General features: G+C 42.9%; 1 protein-coding gene across 1 annotated transcript in view; it reads right to left on the bottom strand.

Annotated features, from left to right (window-relative positions):
• ankfn1b (ankyrin repeat and fibronectin type III domain containing 1b) overlaps positions 1-18,677 on the bottom strand; it is an 84,914-nt gene that overhangs the window by 14,545 nt on the left and 51,692 nt on the right. The window contains exons 2-7 of the mRNA XM_010786395.1: positions 7,660-7,879; positions 7,193-7,400; positions 3,448-3,645; positions 2,628-2,741; positions 2,389-2,486; positions 1,299-1,389 (exon numbers count right to left, since the gene is read on the bottom strand). Coding sequence (XP_010784697.1) covers positions 1,299-1,389; positions 2,389-2,486; positions 2,628-2,741; positions 3,448-3,645; positions 7,193-7,400; positions 7,660-7,863 — 913 coding nt within the window. The 5' untranslated portion in view covers positions 7,864-7,879. The remainder of the gene's footprint in view (positions 1-1,298; positions 1,390-2,388; positions 2,487-2,627; positions 2,742-3,447; positions 3,646-7,192; positions 7,401-7,659; positions 7,880-18,677) is intronic.

Below are 18,677 nucleotides of genomic sequence, written 5' to 3'. Positions count from 1 at the left end.
CTTCCCTCCTTATAGATGACGATCAATGCAGAAAACGATCCTTCTGCCTAAAGTGTCAGTAAGCCAGCATCCCAGCTTGCTCACTGGATGATGTGTCAGCGATAACCCACCCCCCTCGCCACCACTCAACCACCACCCCACCCCCCACTCCCCCCCCTCCACAACTCCCTCTCCTGGAGCCCCCCGGAGGGCGCGTGGGGCTGAAACACGGTGAGCTCTATTCCCGGAAAGGTGCCTGTCCCGACAGGACAAGCGGGCCCTTTAATGGGCGTCCACGGCCCGGTATAAGGCCCCCACTGTTGGGGCCGCGCCGCGTGCTACAGCACAGACATGCAAATATTTCCAGTGGTAGGCCCAAATGGAAAACACAAACACGCAACATCGAAATTAGCTCTGAGAGAGGGAGGGAGGTGGACAGTGCAGAAAAAAAGAGAGGGAAAGCCCAGTCTCCTAAAATGAAGACGCACACACACACTTGCTGAATAACACGGTGCGCTGATGAGAACAAACATGTTCATGTGTTCCCCAGATGTGCTCCGAGCGTGCCAACACACCCACACGCACAGCACCTATGTTCACTCTCTTACAGTAGGTGCACAGACTTCTGCACACAAATCATCTCATTGTTCAATAGACTGAATACACTGATTTCCTTTATTTTCATTATATACTATTGGGCAAGACATACATTTATACAACTAAACATTTAAGAGTCCTCAATGTGTCCTTTGTAGCTAATTAGAAAAAACAGATAGATAGATAGATAAAGACAGAAAGGAAGAAAGAGGGTCCTTGCAGCTCTGGTGAGTCAACACCTCAGCTGTTGCTGCACATGACTTCACGGTTAACTTCTTGGCTGAACTCGTGCAGCGTCTTCTGCCAGCCGGCCCCAAACGCCATCCTGAGGCTATGGTTACACACTCTGACGTCCACAGAGGGCATCCCAAAACCCACTCAGCCCGCTGGTCCTGGAGGGTCCAGCTGTCACCCCCCCCCACCTCCTCCCCAATGATGTCAAAGCAACGTGGGAATGACGTTAGAAGTACCGAATCGATTGATGTTGAACTGATGCAAAGTCCCCTTGATGTGTGGGAAAGCTATGGTGTCATCGTGCAGGACACACACACATCTTGCGGCTAAGTCCTGTGTGAAAACCACTTTTGGTGTTAATTCAGTGACGCCAGCCAAAAGCCTTCAGGGCACTTGTTCCATGCTTTTATTAAATGGAAGTTTTAGGTTTTGCCTTGTGAAACATGTACATGAACACACACATATTGGTGCACACAGTGGAGACTTACTGGAAGGTGCAGCGCAGGACGGGGTGGAGACTTGTGGAGGCCCCCAACCCTTCATGTTGTAGGCTGACACCTGGACATAGTAATAGGTCCCCTGTAAGGACAAGACACATGACAGTTAAGGCACCATATACCATATACATATGTATGTGTGTGTGTGTGTGTGTGTGTGTGTGTGTGTGTGTGTGTGTGTGTGTGTGTGTGTGTGTGTGTGTGTGTGTGTGTGTGTGTGTGTGTCTATCTGGAAGCTGTGTCTGTCTCCGTGCCCAGTGTGCAGACAGCAGGCCTCTGTCTCTCCTTTCTCAGCCAGATCAATCAAATCAGCCGCCGACACTTCCTGACCTCGCCTTGACCCCTGTCATGTGACAGGAGTGAGCTTTGGCTGGCAGCAGGGGTCTTAAAGGGGGGGGGGACGGACGGACCGGTTTCTCTCACAATAACAAACAACCAGTGGAGCGTCCAATTGTCTACATGCCCGCTTAAAAATGCCAAACATAAATCAGGTGGCAGGCTACCAAGCTGCTCTTTCCATCATTTCGGAGGCGGTTTTGCAACTGTTGCGTTTGAATGGTCAGCAGCCAGGACTTTGAACAAATAACAAATAAACTGTGTTTTCCGATTGTTTCTTTTTATGCAGGACCATAAGTCTTTCACCCCCCCCCATCATCATTTGGGATTGGTGGTGACTGGAGTTTGATGTATGTAATAAAAGAAGAGTCACTTGGGAGAAACCTTCAAATGTCACCAAGGCCAACATGTAAATAATATCAGGGGAAGAATAGCTACTAAATGTTCTATGGACTATCGGTCAGCACTAACAGCTGGAGAAGCTGGACCTCAGTGGTTCTTTGTGTTGTCCAGATAATGTATGATTGTATCCTTTTTATCAGGCAGTTCCCATTGACTGAGGTGGGAGCAGAGGGAATAGGTTCATGTGAAAATTGTGTAGTCGGCAAGGAAGATACATTTATACGAGTTCAAAACAAGCCTTGAATGTATTACGCAGCAGCCTTTGAACGCAGCAGATATTAGACAATACATGAGGTTATTCTAACCCTTTCATCGCCAAGACAACAATTCTGGCAGAACTTACAGAAGTGAGTCCAGTGATGTTGCCCTGCAGCAGAGCGGTGTCCTCAACAAGCATCTCACCCAGCAAAGGACTCAATGAAGGAGCACTGCTCCAGATCACTGCAAATGCACACAAACACGCCAATAAATAAGAAAATACACATATTAGAGATTTCAGAAATGCTTGTGACTCTCTCGTGACACTTTGAGATGTAAGTAGTTGGGTCGAAATGAAGCAGTGGCTCAGGCACGGTGGCTGACCTTTGTACTTGGTAACCACAGCAGAGTTGACACAGAGAGGCTCCTGGAAGTCCAACCGTAGACTGGTGCTGCTGCTGACAGACAGACGGACTGCACAGGGTGCGTCTGGAGGGTCTGGGCACACAGACAGAAAGATGGCAAGTTAACAAACAACTTAGATCCGTTAATGTGTATAATGGTGCAAGTCTATATAATTGGGAGCTAACTTTAATAAAAGCGCTAGGTCTTCCTGCTCTGTTGCACAATACACTGTTCCTTCATAATGTTTAAAAAGTCAAGTAGAGTGAGCTTGTGAAATTGAAGCAATTTACATTCAGTTATGGAATATGTGATCTATCATCTTCACAAATTAATGTTCACCCAGGCCAACCTGAGGAGCAAGGGTGTCAGCGATGAATGATTTTCATCCAAGTCCACACAACAACTGACAAGGGTTTGATTTTTTTTGCATCAAAGTGCAGATTGGTTTTAGTGGAAGGGAGGAGTGTGTGTGTGCGTGTGAGCGAGACTGCTTTCGGGGGTGGCTGTCTACTGCCACTAAGCGTGTCATGAAAGTCCTATAAAAAATTAAAGCAGGAATACAGGCGTGTTATGTTTGCACACACACACACACACACACACACACACACACACACACACACACACACACACACACACACACACACACACACACGGCTTTCCAGCGTGGAAGCCATTAACTCGGCCCAGACAGAATGCAAGCAGAAAAAAAAGGGGGCAAAAATTCAAACCCAAGACGACTGCTCGTATGATCTGAGCGGCAGTTTTGCTCTCAACTGTTCAACCATAAAAAAAGCCTTACCAGCATGCTCGAAGCCCGTCTGCATGCGTCTGAAGAGCCGGAGCCTCCACTCCCAGGCCTTCAGCTGCCTCTCGCGATCGGACCCCTCCCGCTCACAAGGACCCTCGCTCCGGACCTGAGCCTGGAGCTCCGACACCCGCTGCTCAGCCTCCTGCACCAACGTCACCAAATGCACCGATCTGCCCTCCAGACTCACAACTAGGCATAGAGAGACAGGAGGAGAGAGAAGTGAATGCGTGCATACTGTGTTAAAAGAAGAAGTAAAGTCGGCACTCCATTATTTCAGAACCACTTTGACACCCAGAAACATTCTTTCATGTTCACACATAAAAAAGACAGTTGGTTAAAAAAGCTCAAAGCTGAGCAATGCTCCACTATAAATGTTAAATGGGCTGTTTTTCCAAACCAAGATTCAAAGAGAAAATGGAAAATACTGTGAACCGACGATTCTTTTTCAAGTATCACTACAATAATGTGGAATTTTTCAGCAACAACACATGTGTTCTTGTAAAAATGATTTACCCAGCTAAATTAGAAGTTGAAATCGTGATGGTTTCAATTTATCAAGTGCAGTGGCCTTCAAAAAGTGGCTCACAAAAAGCAAGTGAAATTGCTTTAGCAGGGATTCTATTTAATGCCTTTGTTTGCCAAAATGCTGTGGCAGATTCCTCCATAAACTTCATTTAACTAAGCAGACCCTCTTTAGAGATGACATCACATAGAAAATGACACAGAAAATGGGGCAATGAAAGTGAGAGGGGCAAGAGAGGGAGGAGTATTCTTCGTTTGCGGTCACAAGGGAACACAAAATGGTGGGAGCGTGCATGGGCATCATTTTAAACTGCCATTGTAAAAGTATTTTCCTGCTAAACCTGTGGAAAAAACAGTTTAACTCATCTATTTATATCATATACTGCAGCCTCACGCAGCCTGCATGAGAGAAATGTGTTTCTGTGAGAGGGAGGGGTGTTACTAATATGTGAACAATGATGTTTACTTCAGCAAAAAAACAATTTATAGTAGATGCGATTCAGCACCCAATTAAAATATTCAAACCATGACCGTGCGGGTGATGGCTTAAAAATGATCAAAGACTGCAATACCAACATGGACAGCGCACTTTTAAAGAGGCCATACTGTGCTTTTTTTTTGGAGGGGGGTTCCCTTTCCTGTAGTGGGTTATATAGGAGTTTGTGCATGTAAATGGTCTGAATGGCTAAAATCCCTTTGAGTTTCTCTCCCACACACTGCCCCCCCCCCCCCCTGCCTATAACGCCTCTATTAGACTCCTTTGTTTACTTTCAGAACCTAGTGACATCACTATGTAACACTTGCGCTTCTATTGGCTAGCGTTCCAACACATTGAACTTTATGAGCTAAGGGGCGGGACAACTCTAAGCGGTTGACCAATCACAACAGAGCCAGCCAGCTAACCAATCAGAGCAGACTGGGCTCTGGTTTCAGACAGAGGGTGAAAAGAGGTGTTGCAGCACAGGCAGTATGAGAAAAATAAAGAGCTTTTTGAACATTAAAGCATGGAGACATGTCACAGTAGAGACACTACGTACAAATGTGAACCTGAAAATGAGCAGAATAGGGCCCCTTTAAATAAAAGTATAGAACAGGTAACATAAAGCTGTTAAGGTTAAAAAGGACAGTAGTATACTGTTCTTCTTCTTTGGTGGCTGGTCATTCTGCGAGTGTTTGGGACTGGTGTGTGTCCGTGTTTAGTCTGTGTGGTCTGTGTTTGTTCATTGTAGATTCCACTGTTGAGCGTTAGATTCCACTGTTGACAGTAAGTTTAAAGCTCCGTGTCAAAATGTCCATCTGGGTGTTTAATTCTGCGGCTCTGTCGGTGTCTCCTCAGCGACTGAGAGCTTCTCTTTGAATCCCAGCGTCTCTTCTGGGTGCCAGTTTTGTTGTTCTCTTCAGCCACTTGTGTGTTAGAGGCCATTTGTCACTTTTAAAACAGGTAATGCGAGGGGTCGGGGGGTTAGAGATAGGGCTTAAGTTAGGATCACTACCGAGGTTCCTTGGACTTGTCCTAGATGGATGGAAACAACTGCTAAAGGGAGATTTTGATTTACATTTCCAGCCTTTCCAGGGTTAGAAACTGGTCCAGATGCTGTCACAAGTGTGTATGTGTGTCTTGATTTGTCCTTATTTCACATAAGGCGGATTAAAGGGTCCTTTGTCCTATTAAACGCCACCAAGATTTATAATGTGAATATGACTTAGTTTGATTGTCTTTGTGTGCCTATGTCTCTCTGGTAACCACACACTCAAGTCAAGTATAACAATATCAATAAGCATCAGATTCAATTTCAGTCAAAGCTCAAGAAAAAGTCTTTGATGTCGATTCTCCTCAGATGGAGTTTGATTAGCAAATGCTTATAAAAATAGAGGCATTTACTTTCCTTTAATGCTGTTGTTGTAGTTCTTTCTTTAAGTCCTCTGTGTACACACACACACACACACACACACACACACACACACACACACACACACACACACTCTTACGAGTTATTCGAGTTCTTGCGAGAGCGCACAATCAAAGAGCAAACCTCAGTAAACATCACTTTCCATTCAAGTGTTTTCATTTTATGATACCTTTATAAGACGTCTGGCTCATGTGTGTGTGTGTGTGTGTGTGTGTGTGTGTGTGTGTGTGTGTGTGTGTGTGTGTTTGTGTGTGTGTGCGCACAAGTACAAACACAAACAGCCTGGGAGCCTTACTGGCGAGTTCTAATCATTAACAGAGGAAGGCTCAGCAGATCACAGACAGCGAAAAGTGCTTACGAAGATGACTAATATTGCATCATGATTACCAGCCCTTCATCTCACGTTTAATATGTTTTCACTGCCAGTGCAAAACAGAGAGTGTGTGTGAGTTGGACAGAACTTTGTGGATGAATGTGATACTGGTGTGCATTATAAAAATGGTGCTTTGTGCAACACCTACGGTATCTTTGGCGTTGACAGTGTTAACTCCCATCATATGGCTGTTGAAGCCCAAAAAACACTCCGTTCTGGTATCAGTTCTGAGATTGAAATCTACACTGGAAAATCATGATAACAGGTAGTGTCGGCTATCACTCACGTCATAACTTTCAAAGAATAACTAGCTAGGATTGGTAGAGGTCAACTACCTGGCTTTTTCCACATATCACACACGATTTTATTGGCGCAATCATCGGGAAAAACAACCTGCTTGGAGCTCAAAGCCAAGGGAGCATTTGCTAAGCTATGAATCACCTGTAGGCCAGCCAAACTGTCACATTTTACAAGAAAAAATATGATTGAATACAAGAGACTGAATACACGAGAGGAAAATTGCTCCTCTTTGTATAAAGACGTTGTGGTAACCCTATCGTAGATACTTTCTCCAGAAGGACGATGAATTGAGCTACTACAATACATTTCATGTGATCCTTATCTGTGGGGCTGCACTTGGCTTAATAGTAGCTTTGGCAACTTTTCATAACCTCCCTTTGAACACAGTCCAGCTAGTGGGTGTGCTTTGCTGTAAAATGAAAACAAATAACACACAACTGCCATTACAGTGAGCATAATAGCAAAGTGTGTGTATCTTTTCTAGATGCTTAAATACCAGATAGGATGCAAGAAGTGTTCAAAGTATTCTTCAAACCATGAGCACAGAATCTACCCTAGAGACTGTCCAATGGAAAATAGTTTTGATTGATTGTTTAGCGTTAAAGTTATTATGTTTTGTTCCTCTACTCACAGTGGGGGCTCTCCTTGGCACCAGCTCGCAGTAGCAGCTTTGCCATGGGCACATTGTTGGTCATGATAGCGATATCGAGGGGCAGGAGACCCTCGCTGTTTGGGGTGTTGTGGTCCAGCTCCTCCAGACTGTACTGGGACAGAAGCAGCTGAACCAAGTCCATCTCCTGGTGCTCCACCGCCTCGAACAACGCTTCATTACTCTGGAACTGAGATACAAAAGAAAGTGAAAAGAAATGGAATAGCGTTAAAAGCTTACGTTTTGATACGTCGGGCATGTCAGCTTGTATCAATGGACAGGTCAACAAACAGAACGTTTCTAAATATATTTTCTGTCTCCATTGACAACGAGTGGGTGTATGATGTCACTACCTTAGGTTCTCTTACGAACCAAGTCTATATGTTTTCCCTGACTATTTTTAGACTACATTAATCCCGAGCTTATTTTTTTCCCCTTGTGTCTCTTACTATGGTGGTTTTGCGCAGCCTCTCTTTGTCTCCTCCCCGTCCCGACACCACACTGTCCTCCAGGGCAGGGGGGTTGGTGCCCACACGGAACTTTCCAGACAAGTTGCGGTACAGTCGTCGAGCCGCGTTTGGCGAGGACAGGCTTCCCGACTTGCGGGCCGAGGCCGGCTGGTGGGCCTGGTCCCCCCTCATGGGCTGCGTCATCTTGGGAGAGTCAGCCCTGAAGGAGAGATGAGAGGGTAGGAGACATGAGGGATACTGTTGGTCATAAAAAAGCGGACTATGACATTTTAAACCGTACATGACCATGTGAAGCTTGATGAATTCTTGAATCCACAGAGTTAACATATTTAGAGAATAGCACTCCACTCTTCACACTCAAGTTCAGAAAAAGCCGGTCCTCTTTCCGTCTTTATAGCTTTCCAGTTTATCTCCATAAAACAAACACTGACTTGCCTATTTTAATTAAATGTTGCTAATGAAACCTACTAAAATAATTGATGCTGTATATTGATGGAGGGATAAAGGAAAGGGACATGAAAGGAAGGAAGGCCAGCTGCTTGGTTGACTCACTTGGAGCTAATTCTGGTCTGGAAATCAATGCTAATCCATCCAATAACATCAAAGGGTCATCATTTATACTCAACAGGAAACCCTTTTAGATTCTGGTTCTTGAAAAACATCAATAAAACATGTGTGATGAATCTCGGGATGAATGTGTCAATACAGTTTGAAGAAGGCATCAGGGCCTCACAGGACTCACATGGTACTATATATCAGTTATGCATATCAATGAATGAAACATAATCAACGCCAAGTGTTCAACTAGCATTTTGGATTGGGACAACTTAAAGCTAAGTAATGCAACACCAACCTATGACCCCCTCTCACAGGTACATACATTAAAAGGTCAAGGTTAGAGTTAGTTACTTGATTTACTTTTTTGCTTTTGTGGGGTTAACCCTAACCCTAAAGAGATGTCTTCAACCCCCTGGAAAAACACCTTTTTGAGAACTGATCTATGGCATTGTGATAAACTACACTGATCCCCCAGATGACCATCACGTTGGCATTATCAGTTCCCAGTAACAGTAAGCTGGCGCTGCTCTGTAACGTCAAGTCTTCCTGATTGGTTTCAAAGGAACAGCATCTCTTGCCACTGGTGTCTTGGCATGAATGGTATGACGACTATGCCGGGCCTCTCCATTCTGCCATGGGAACTATGTAGATCACCGTGTTTTTCTAGGGGGAGTCTGGTACGTGGCGTTCACACACACTCGACTGCTGAAGGAAATGTCAGCAGGACTCTCCAGGCGATGGGGACAGACTCCTTGACGGGTCTCACCAAACAGAAGCAGAGAGATAAATGAATTCCTCAAGGACGCACTTTCAACACCTTTCCCTCCTTCTGATACTCTCCAAGCATCTTCTGAACTTGTTTCAGTTCTTATCATTTCTTTGCCTCTCCTTCTCGGTTCTGTTCTTTCTTCTTTATCTAGGCCTTTTGCTCTTTCCTCTTATCTCCTGATTGCCTCTCATTTCCCTGCCTCCTTCCCTCACTCCCTTAAGCTTCTGTTCTTGCCTTGATTTTCTCTGATTCATCTTTTCATTGCAGTATGAATATAATCAAAGAATCTTTCAGGACATACTGTACAGTTATTCCACTCGAAACATCCACACTCAATTCGATAACATTTCTTGAAAGTAAAACGGTTCAGATGTGAACTGAGAGTAATTAGGTAATGAGTTATATATCAATTTTGAGACATGTTTTAAAAGAATGAGGAATTGATTATAACCATATTTGATTTGAAAGGGAGCAGCTACTTATTTTGGCCTTTTTCAACATAATAAATTAAAATACTTCTCATTAAAAGACCATAGACCGAAGCCCTGCAGCAGTCAACATGTTTGTCTTGAGCCACGTGTCCTTGAGAAATGCTTGCTTATTATCAGTCACTCTGGAAAACATCATCAGTTAAATACCGCAAAAGTAAATGTTGTTCTTAAAGTGCAATGGTTTGAAAAGGGGCAGGGAGAAGTTGAGGAAAGTAAATAAAGTTTGAGTTACGTTGGTCCATCATGCCATATGCCAAGAAGTATCACACGGGCCAAGAACAGATTTGTCAAGGTGAGAACATCTGTAGGAAAAATGTTATTTATACTCCCGCTCCGCTATGGACGTGTGAGCCCACATGAGCATACACACACACACACACACACACACACACACACACACACACACACACACACACACACACACACACACACACACACACACACACACACACACACACACACACACACACACACACACACACACACACACACACACACACACACACACACACACACACACACACACACACACAAGCCCCCACCCGGACACATGCAGATTGTACAACAGCTGACGGCGGCCCACATAGTAGACTTTAAAGCAGCTTGAAGCCCCCGCAACAAGCCCTTTTTCACGGGCCGATACACCTAAAATACCCCCGATCCCCGTCCCTTCCCGCTCCGTCCCATCCATCTCCACTCCATCCCGTAATAGAGGCCTTATTTTAGACATCCTCGTGTTCCCGGCTGGGCCTAACCTATTCCAGGGTTCCAGATAAAGCGCGGCAGGTATTTGGAATAATTTTTCCATGGGCCTGGCCCGGAAGATAAAACAAGAGATATATTTGTAATGCGTGTGCCGGTATCCCATTTCAAAGAGAAAGCCCATTGGAATCCGGCCCCGGGCTTATTGTTATTTCCCTGAGATGGAACAGACAACTTTTTTTCTGTCGGCAGCACGGTGCCCCATCACTCTCTGACGACATTAGGGAGAGTATAACACGGTGTGTGTGACTGTGTGCAGATCTGTGTGTATTTTCAAAGCTTCCTACACGTGAGATTGGGATGTCATTTCCCAATGACATGCCCCCTACTACTGCGGGGAAAGATGAAAGGCAATCATGATACAAAAAGAAAAGAGAAAAATTATATTAATTGTCAATTCTCAGAAAGAGAATATGGGATTTCAGTAGATTTATCCAAACTATAAGCTGATTGTCATATTATCACATTGTGTTGAGGCCATGATTGTAGCTGCAAATCTACTGTTGTTAATGCTGACCATGTCTTTTTTGATAAACAATAAAGAGAAACCATCCATTGAACATTTCAATGTGTTCTCTGTGACTGCTTCACAATGAAATCAACTCCATATTTTACTATTTCAATATTTTTTATGTGAACCAGCTAAAGTAAATGTTCAGTTTGCACTAGCTGTGAGACAGCTCTGAGGCCTATCAATAAGAAAAATGTTGGATTACATGTGCTGTATCTGTCCTTTTACTTTTCTATTCTTCAGAAGACTAATCCATCCAGCCGCAGGAAAGAGGACTCAGGCACTTATAATTAATACTACTATATAGACAGGTAATTATACTTTATTTTGAAAAAACTTGAATGATGACCATGCGTAGTATCAAAGCACGGCCTACAACTGTGAGAATAATCTGGATAAAAGACTAGAGATCCAAAACAACAACACACATCACAGACAGTCTATGCCACACAATTTCCTACACTTTTACCAGGTTCAGGAAACAGGAAGCAGTTGTTCTTAGAGACCAAAGTCTCAACCAAAAGGCTTCATGTTTGGCCCCCGATCAATCCCACATCAAATACAGTGAGACTGCATCAACCCGACAAACAATCAACACCCCCAAACTGCAAACAGTCATACCCAGCATTCACTTTATTAGCAGTATCGTCCTATTTACACAAACAGCTCCAGACAGTGAGTCACATGTAAACAAAGACTACATATAAAATACGCAGTCTAGACAATTATTGACTAAAAGCCACAATGGGAAAAACCTGGGATTTCATGTTAAAAGAATATAGCTGGTGGTTCCAGCATCGCAGAATTTCTCAGATTTTTGTGTTGAGCTAAAAAGCAGCCACAAGTATGCACATAACAGCTCATAACAGTTGTGTGCAGAGGGAAATCTCAGAAACACTTCAAAGAAAATGTGAAAAGACTGACTGAGTGGAAAATGTTGCTTAGTCTGAATACTCCCAGTTTACTGTATGTTGCAACATATCAATGACACGGTCCAAACCGTAGGAAAGAACAAATCCATCCAACCTGTTGTCAGCAGTACACAAACTAGCAGAGACAGATAAACACACTGACATCTGACTGTCAATAAGATTAGATCCACAACTTTGCATATTAGCATCTTGGTGAGCTATCTCTCTTTTCCTGTTTACTTTTATTTATCTATTTAATTATTCACATCATTATTTTATCCCCCTCTGCCTCTGAAAGGAGAAAGGAGAAATGCTTAGGACAAATGGTAACTTCAAAATAGTTTCTGGCCACAGTCTCCTGCTTCTATAAATATAGATAACGTTAATCTAAACTATAAACAATGGAAAATATCTTTACAACGCACGCACAGGCACAACGACTGTAAAGCTACACGTTTTGTTGCTTAGTGGGGTACCTACAGACATGTGTTTACGTGCATAAGCATGTACATGCCAGAGAAAGACATTACATGGGCTGATGCCCAAATTAGCTACAGCAGCACAGAGAAAGATATGTGGATAGTTAGAAACAATAGTAAAATTAAGTTAGTGCAACACAATGCATCCATATATGGACCTCTACTGTATATAACCATGTTTGTCCCAAAGAACTTCAAGGCATGAAGTTTGGAAGAATAAACCTTTTAAAGGGGCCCTATTATGCTCATTTTCAGGTTCATATTTGTATTCTGTGTCTCTACTGTGACATGTCTCCATGTTTAATGTTCAAAAAGCTCTTTATTTTTCTCATACTCCCTGTGCTGCAGCACCTCTTCCCACCCTCTGTCTGAAACCAGAGCTCAGTCTGCTCTGATTGGTTAGCTGGCCGGCTCTGTTGGGATTGGACAACTGCTTCGAGATGTCCCGCCCCTTAGCCTATCACGTACAATGTGTTGAAGCGCTAGCCAATAGATGCGCGAGTGTTACATAGTGATGTCATTATGTTAACTTGCTCTTGTATTGCTACCACTTTCAATACAATATGTTTTAATAAGTATTGTGAATCAAGTTGTTGGTTCATAGATTTTGTGCAGTCATTCATAAAAAAAGGAACACAGACATGCTGATCAGGATCCCTTATATCTATCACTAATGAGGGCTTTCTACAACCTAATAGCATGAAAGTATAGAAAATATATAAAGTAGTCCCTCCAGACATCTGACTGTACCACATCAAGCTTTTGTTAGCTTGAGATTCAAACATATTCAGTGGTTATGCACAATGTGTACAGAATATCAAACCGTTTAGAGCAGCGACATGTGAAGTTTTCTCCAAGTTTTTTGCGGATATTCAAAGTGTCAGACATCAAATGGGTCTCTGTTCATTGTTTGACTTTTTTTAAATCTACTTACACGTAAACACGGAGACACACACATAGACTCAGTCAACACTCTCACCACTGTGTGTTTAACTGCAGCTCCCGGACTCTACCGGAGGAGTTTCATCAATGTCAGGCCGGTTTGAAAACGTTCTCTGTCAGGCCACACTCAGGCTAGTTAAAAAGAGCCACAGACCTGAAGACATGCTGAAAGAAATCCTTGGTGAGTCAATGGGCCGCTCACTGAGAGAGAGAGAGAGAGAGAGAGAGAGAGGGAGAGAGAGAGAGGGAGAGACGCTGCACACTGAATGTAAACAGAGAGAGAAGTCAGTGATAACACATCGCGGGCTAGAGCATTTACCAGCCAAACCAACAGTGTCTGCTTTATTTTCCATTGAATAAACATGCATTTTTCTCAATTGATTTAGTATTACACATTTCATATTTGGGATATCTTGTTCAAACTATTCGACTTGATGTATTGACCCAGATGCCTTCTCCAAACCCAGACGAAGCTAGCGCCACAAAAATCTCTCTTGTTTGTGTCGAGGTTTCAAAATGTACCATATTTTTCTCAGTAATTTCAGATGATTGAGTGAAATTATGTTAATGTATACTCCAAAATAATCGGACAACTTTGTAATATTTATTTAAAAAACGCAGCTCAACCAATATGTTGCAATGTCCATTAACGATAAATGTAGGTCGGCTAATACCCTTTACCAAAAGTGGATATATTCAACGGCTTTCACATGAGGGCTATTCAAAAGTAAAAAGTAAAAAGGGTTTTATTTCCAAGTTTTCTTATTAAATATCTTCTTTTCTAACAGGTTTAAATAGTTTTATCTTCAATTACAACTCCTTCACCTCCCTGTTAGTGATAATGGTGTGCCACAAGGCAATATGCTGGGTCCTCTAGTATTTTCCTTACATGCCTTGAAATCTAAAATAATTTTCCTTGTTACTTGTGTCTAAACACCTGGTTAAAAAAAGGAAATTATGAATTTAATCTAATATTCTTTTTGGGGTTTTCCTGTGGTGTGATATATTGGTTTTTGTGCATGTACACAATCGGGTCCCTTTAAGTCCTTTTAGCAAGACTTTACTTCAAGGTTACAGTTCAGTTAAGAATTAGGATAAAGGGTTAGTTTATGTGTTATAACCTGGTGCTTAAATGCCCCCCACCCAACCCTTGTCCAATCCTGCACCCTCTCCCCCTCCCTTCACCACACATGCTCAGATCTTGGTGTGGTGCCGCTGCGTCAGCCCGGGCCGGCATGGCGTCCTGCATACCGTTGGTTCAAACCACAAAACACACACTCTTCAATGGCTGCCCTTTAATCGGACAACTAGCACACACCCACACGCTCTGAGCCCAAGCCTTTAATGATCAAAATAGCCTCGGAGCAGTGAGCAGAGAAGAGGCTGGTGGTGGAAGAGGAGCTCTGAAGTTGTGTTTTCACTGTCCTGCCTGGTAAAAACCGTCTAACCAGAGACAACATTTTCTTTGCTTTTATGGGCTTCATCAATGTGTTTCTCTTCAAACAGAAACAGGTTGCATGAGGACCCGAGATCGAGATAAAAAGTAACGTGTGGGTGATATAATCTACATTCCTGCCAATGGTTTGACAGTATTCCACTTATTTACAGGTAGATGAAACAAACAGGAAAACAACATGTATCAGAAAGAAAAGCAAGCTCATATATATGGTTTCAGGTTTGAAACTTAACAATAATAAGCTTTTCAAGGCTTTTATGAAAAGGGAAATGCATTCAAACCATATGTTGGTCCACAAATAACAGGTTCCTGTTTTCAAATGTTACAATATAAAGAAAGTAATGTATTAAAAAACAATATAAGTCTAGGGTTAGCACTGTTTGAGCTGGATCAGGATACAACGTATGTTCTGTCCAATTGTCAGAGTTTTAACCTGTTCAATTTAACCAGAGCGTAGACTGCAGAGGGTCAATGAAAATGAAAGAAACTAAACATTTAAAGCCAAATAGAAAAAAATTTGAACCACTTTTCTGGACTGGAAAACAAACTCAAAATCTTTACAAGTGTTCCCCAGTCATTAAACACTTAACATTGACTAAACTGACCATTTAATCATCTACTTATTTGTGTGCTTGTGCTATCCTTATAATGACCATTATTATAGGAAATAGAAAAGCATCGTATACATTTGTGGTCAGATAGTCTGATTGATTTTGATTCCTCCTCGTCTATGACTTTTCTCGTTCTTTGATCTCACATATAATTTGATTGATTTGTGTTATCTGTATTAATTTTTTTTCAAATCCACCGTTCCCAGGGTAAGACTCAAGTTCTGATAAAGTCCTCTGTGTCCCACATTCAACTCTATACATCTCTAATAAATGCGTTCTCTGGCCCAAAATATACCATTTCAAAAGCTGACTCCAATCTTTCCAGTGCATTTACAACAAGTAAACATCACAGAATTGTAAAAATCAACATTATCGGTCTTGTCTCCCTTCAGGACAGACGTCTCTCAGACAGTCTCTTTTCCCCCTGGACCCCGAGCTGAAGGAGGGTCTCTGTGTTTCCTGACGCGTCGGGGGTCGTTAAGGACGGGCTGCAGTACAGTTGAACCTCTGTGGCGTTGACACGGCCACAAACATTAAAGGAAGATTTGTAGGTCGAACCTCCTGAAAGCCTCGCTGTCTGTGTGGCTCTCAGTGAGGGTCGCTGCACGTTTTCACCCTCTCAACGTCGGATGAATGACGTTACTGTGGACAGCATCCATCTATCAACTCAATGGGGCTTTATTGAAAGTTGCAGGTATACACAATTTCAACAAAACGTTAATATTGTTATATATAAATGAAAAATATAAATATTTAGCTATATAGCATCTATCAAATTCAATGGGGCTTTAGTGTAAAAGTGTTAAAAATAAATATGAAACGGTATTGACAAAACATTAAGATAAAAATAAATAAAATGAAATATAATTAATAATAACACTTAGAACTATACTTATATTCTGTATATCTATCCATTTACCTAAAAGCATGAGGTGAGTGTTTTAGGGAAAGAGGAGGGATTCAAAAATAATGGGGGTGTAGAGGAGGGAGGGAAGACGTCTGGGTTTAATTTACGGCGCTAATAAATCCCAACTCTTTACCCTCTAACCCCTGAACCAGCCAGGCAGCTCCCTAAAATCTTAATCACTCCCCTGCCGGCCCCTCTGAATCCTCACGAGGCGAGAGAGAGAAAGGAAGGAGGGCGAACAGTGGCCATATTATTCTGCTGTAAAACCAAATGGCGTCCTTGTAATCACCCGACAGACAGCAGGCGGCCAATGAGACAGGCGCTTATTCAGAGAGACGTTTGGAGGCTGCTGCAGGACTTACAGAGGCCCTTATAGCTTCAGCACACACACACACACACACACACACACGCGCGTGCACACACACACACACACACACACACACACACACACACACACACACACACACACACACACACACACACACACACACACACACACACACACTACTACTACTACTACTACTACTACTACGTACGTACTACTACGTACTACGTACTACTACTACACTACACACACACACTACGACACACGTACACACTACTACACACTACACACACACACACACACACACACACACACGACACACACACACACACACACACGACTACTACACACACGACGACGACGACTACTACGACGTACGACGACGACGTACGACGACGACGACGACGACACGACACACGACACACACACACACACACGACACACACACACACACACACACACACACACACACACACACACACACACACACACACACACACACACACACACACACACACACACACACACACACACGTAAACACACAGTCACACAACCCCAGTCCTGTTAATCGTACTTGAACGATGAATCTCGTGTCCTTCTACCCACAATTTTTTACCACCAAAAACTGAGCTTTTTTGTGGATACATTTGAAAATGGTCCATTGTAAAGAGAATGGAAACAGAAATGAGGGACAACTCCTCTGTAATTTACAAACTTCGGGTTGGTTGTCTGGTTACTTTTTATTCATTTTGGCTTGTTTCACCCAACGTAGGCTAAACTTAAAAAAGGCACCTCGTGTTCTCCACAGAGAAAACCTTTCATTTTGAAACTCAGTTCAAAGGCTTAATGGGTTTGTGACTTATATAATTCAACATTCAACATGACAGGAAGGCTCTGATATAGCATGAAAAGAAAAAGGGAACATCTTCTAAATGCTTTTATATGTATATTTAAAGGTCTGCAATCTGCATGAAAGAAGGACACTACTAATGAAGTAAAAGTCCTGCATTAAAAACCTTACTTGAGTAAAAGCACTTTCCCAGAGACATAGCCCTGTTTTCAGCTTTGGGACGATGCATTTTCCAGCTGATCCAACAGGCTTTTTAAAAACTTGATTTGGCATAAGCAGTAGGATCATTGTCTCAACACATAAAGGAACATTTAATCCTTAAATTCATCACACACTTTCAACATGGGCATATCTAGATATAACATTGATTTGTATTGAACTCCTGAGATCAGATTTAGCTGTCAGATAAATGTAGAGTAGTACAAATGAAATGTGTCTCTGAGAGTTGGAAGAGTTATGAAGCCGCAACGTTGAAAATACGAAATGTACTAAGTTAAATTCCTCCTCTGTCTACAGTATAGCAGTATTCCCACATTAAAGGGCACATGTCATGCTTTTCCGGTTATTACCCGTCCCCTTGTGTGTTATGAAGGTTTTTCTGCATGTAAACGGTCTGCAGAGTCACAAGCCCTCAAAGTACACCCTGTAGCGAGTAAAACTCTAACACAGAAAAGACCTGTCTATGCTGCCCCAGAACGCCTCGTTGGAGATTTCTCTTTTTCCATTGTTTACTTCTTGGGTATAGTGACGTAACACGAGACACCGCGGAACTCAGCCTGAGCACACACACAAACTCCCAGCCAGGCTGCGGGTGTGTGTTTCGGGCTGGGTTCGGCGTGCCGTTTTCTTTTGTGAGGCGAAGACTTTGACGCCGGGCCCACCAGATACCGCGACCTCCCCCCTCCCCCCAAGCCTGGTTTTGGCGCCGTCGTCTGCCTAGGGCCACCTTAGATACCCCACTCTCCCCGCACCCCTCCCGCGAAGGAATAAAAGTAGATTTCATTGTAACTGTCTCTTAGTCGTTGAAAAGTTTTGGCCCACCAAATTGTTCTCCCCTAATACCCTACGTACGGTCTACTAGACAACCACAAAGTCGGGTTTGTTGAAATTTTCCTGTACACAACATATAATAGACTCTGGATATTATTATATACTACTTTTGTTCAATTATTATCCCCTGGAAAATTTCCAAGGTCACGTACCGGGAAAAGATGACTAGTACAAAAGGTACTAACCAACTCCAGGTATGATTTTAATCTAAATATAAAACACGTTACAAAGGTTTGAGTGTAAACAAAAGAGTAAATGTCGTAGAGAACATATCATTACACCATAAGTGAAGAAGACCAGGATGTGGCCGGGACAACCTCGAGGACGACCGGGGGGGGAGGGACACTCGGGTCAACCAGAAACAGACGCTCTTT

The sequence above is a fragment of the Notothenia coriiceps genome, unplaced genomic scaffold, assembly GCF_000735185.1.
Source record: "Notothenia coriiceps isolate Sejong01 unplaced genomic scaffold, NC01 NC01_scaffold00029158, whole genome shotgun sequence".
NCBI classification, from domain to species: Eukaryota; Metazoa; Chordata; class Actinopteri; order Perciformes; family Nototheniidae; genus Notothenia; species Notothenia coriiceps.
The sequence above is the reverse complement of the archived record's forward strand: the minus strand, read 5'-3'. Positions and strand labels throughout refer to the sequence as shown.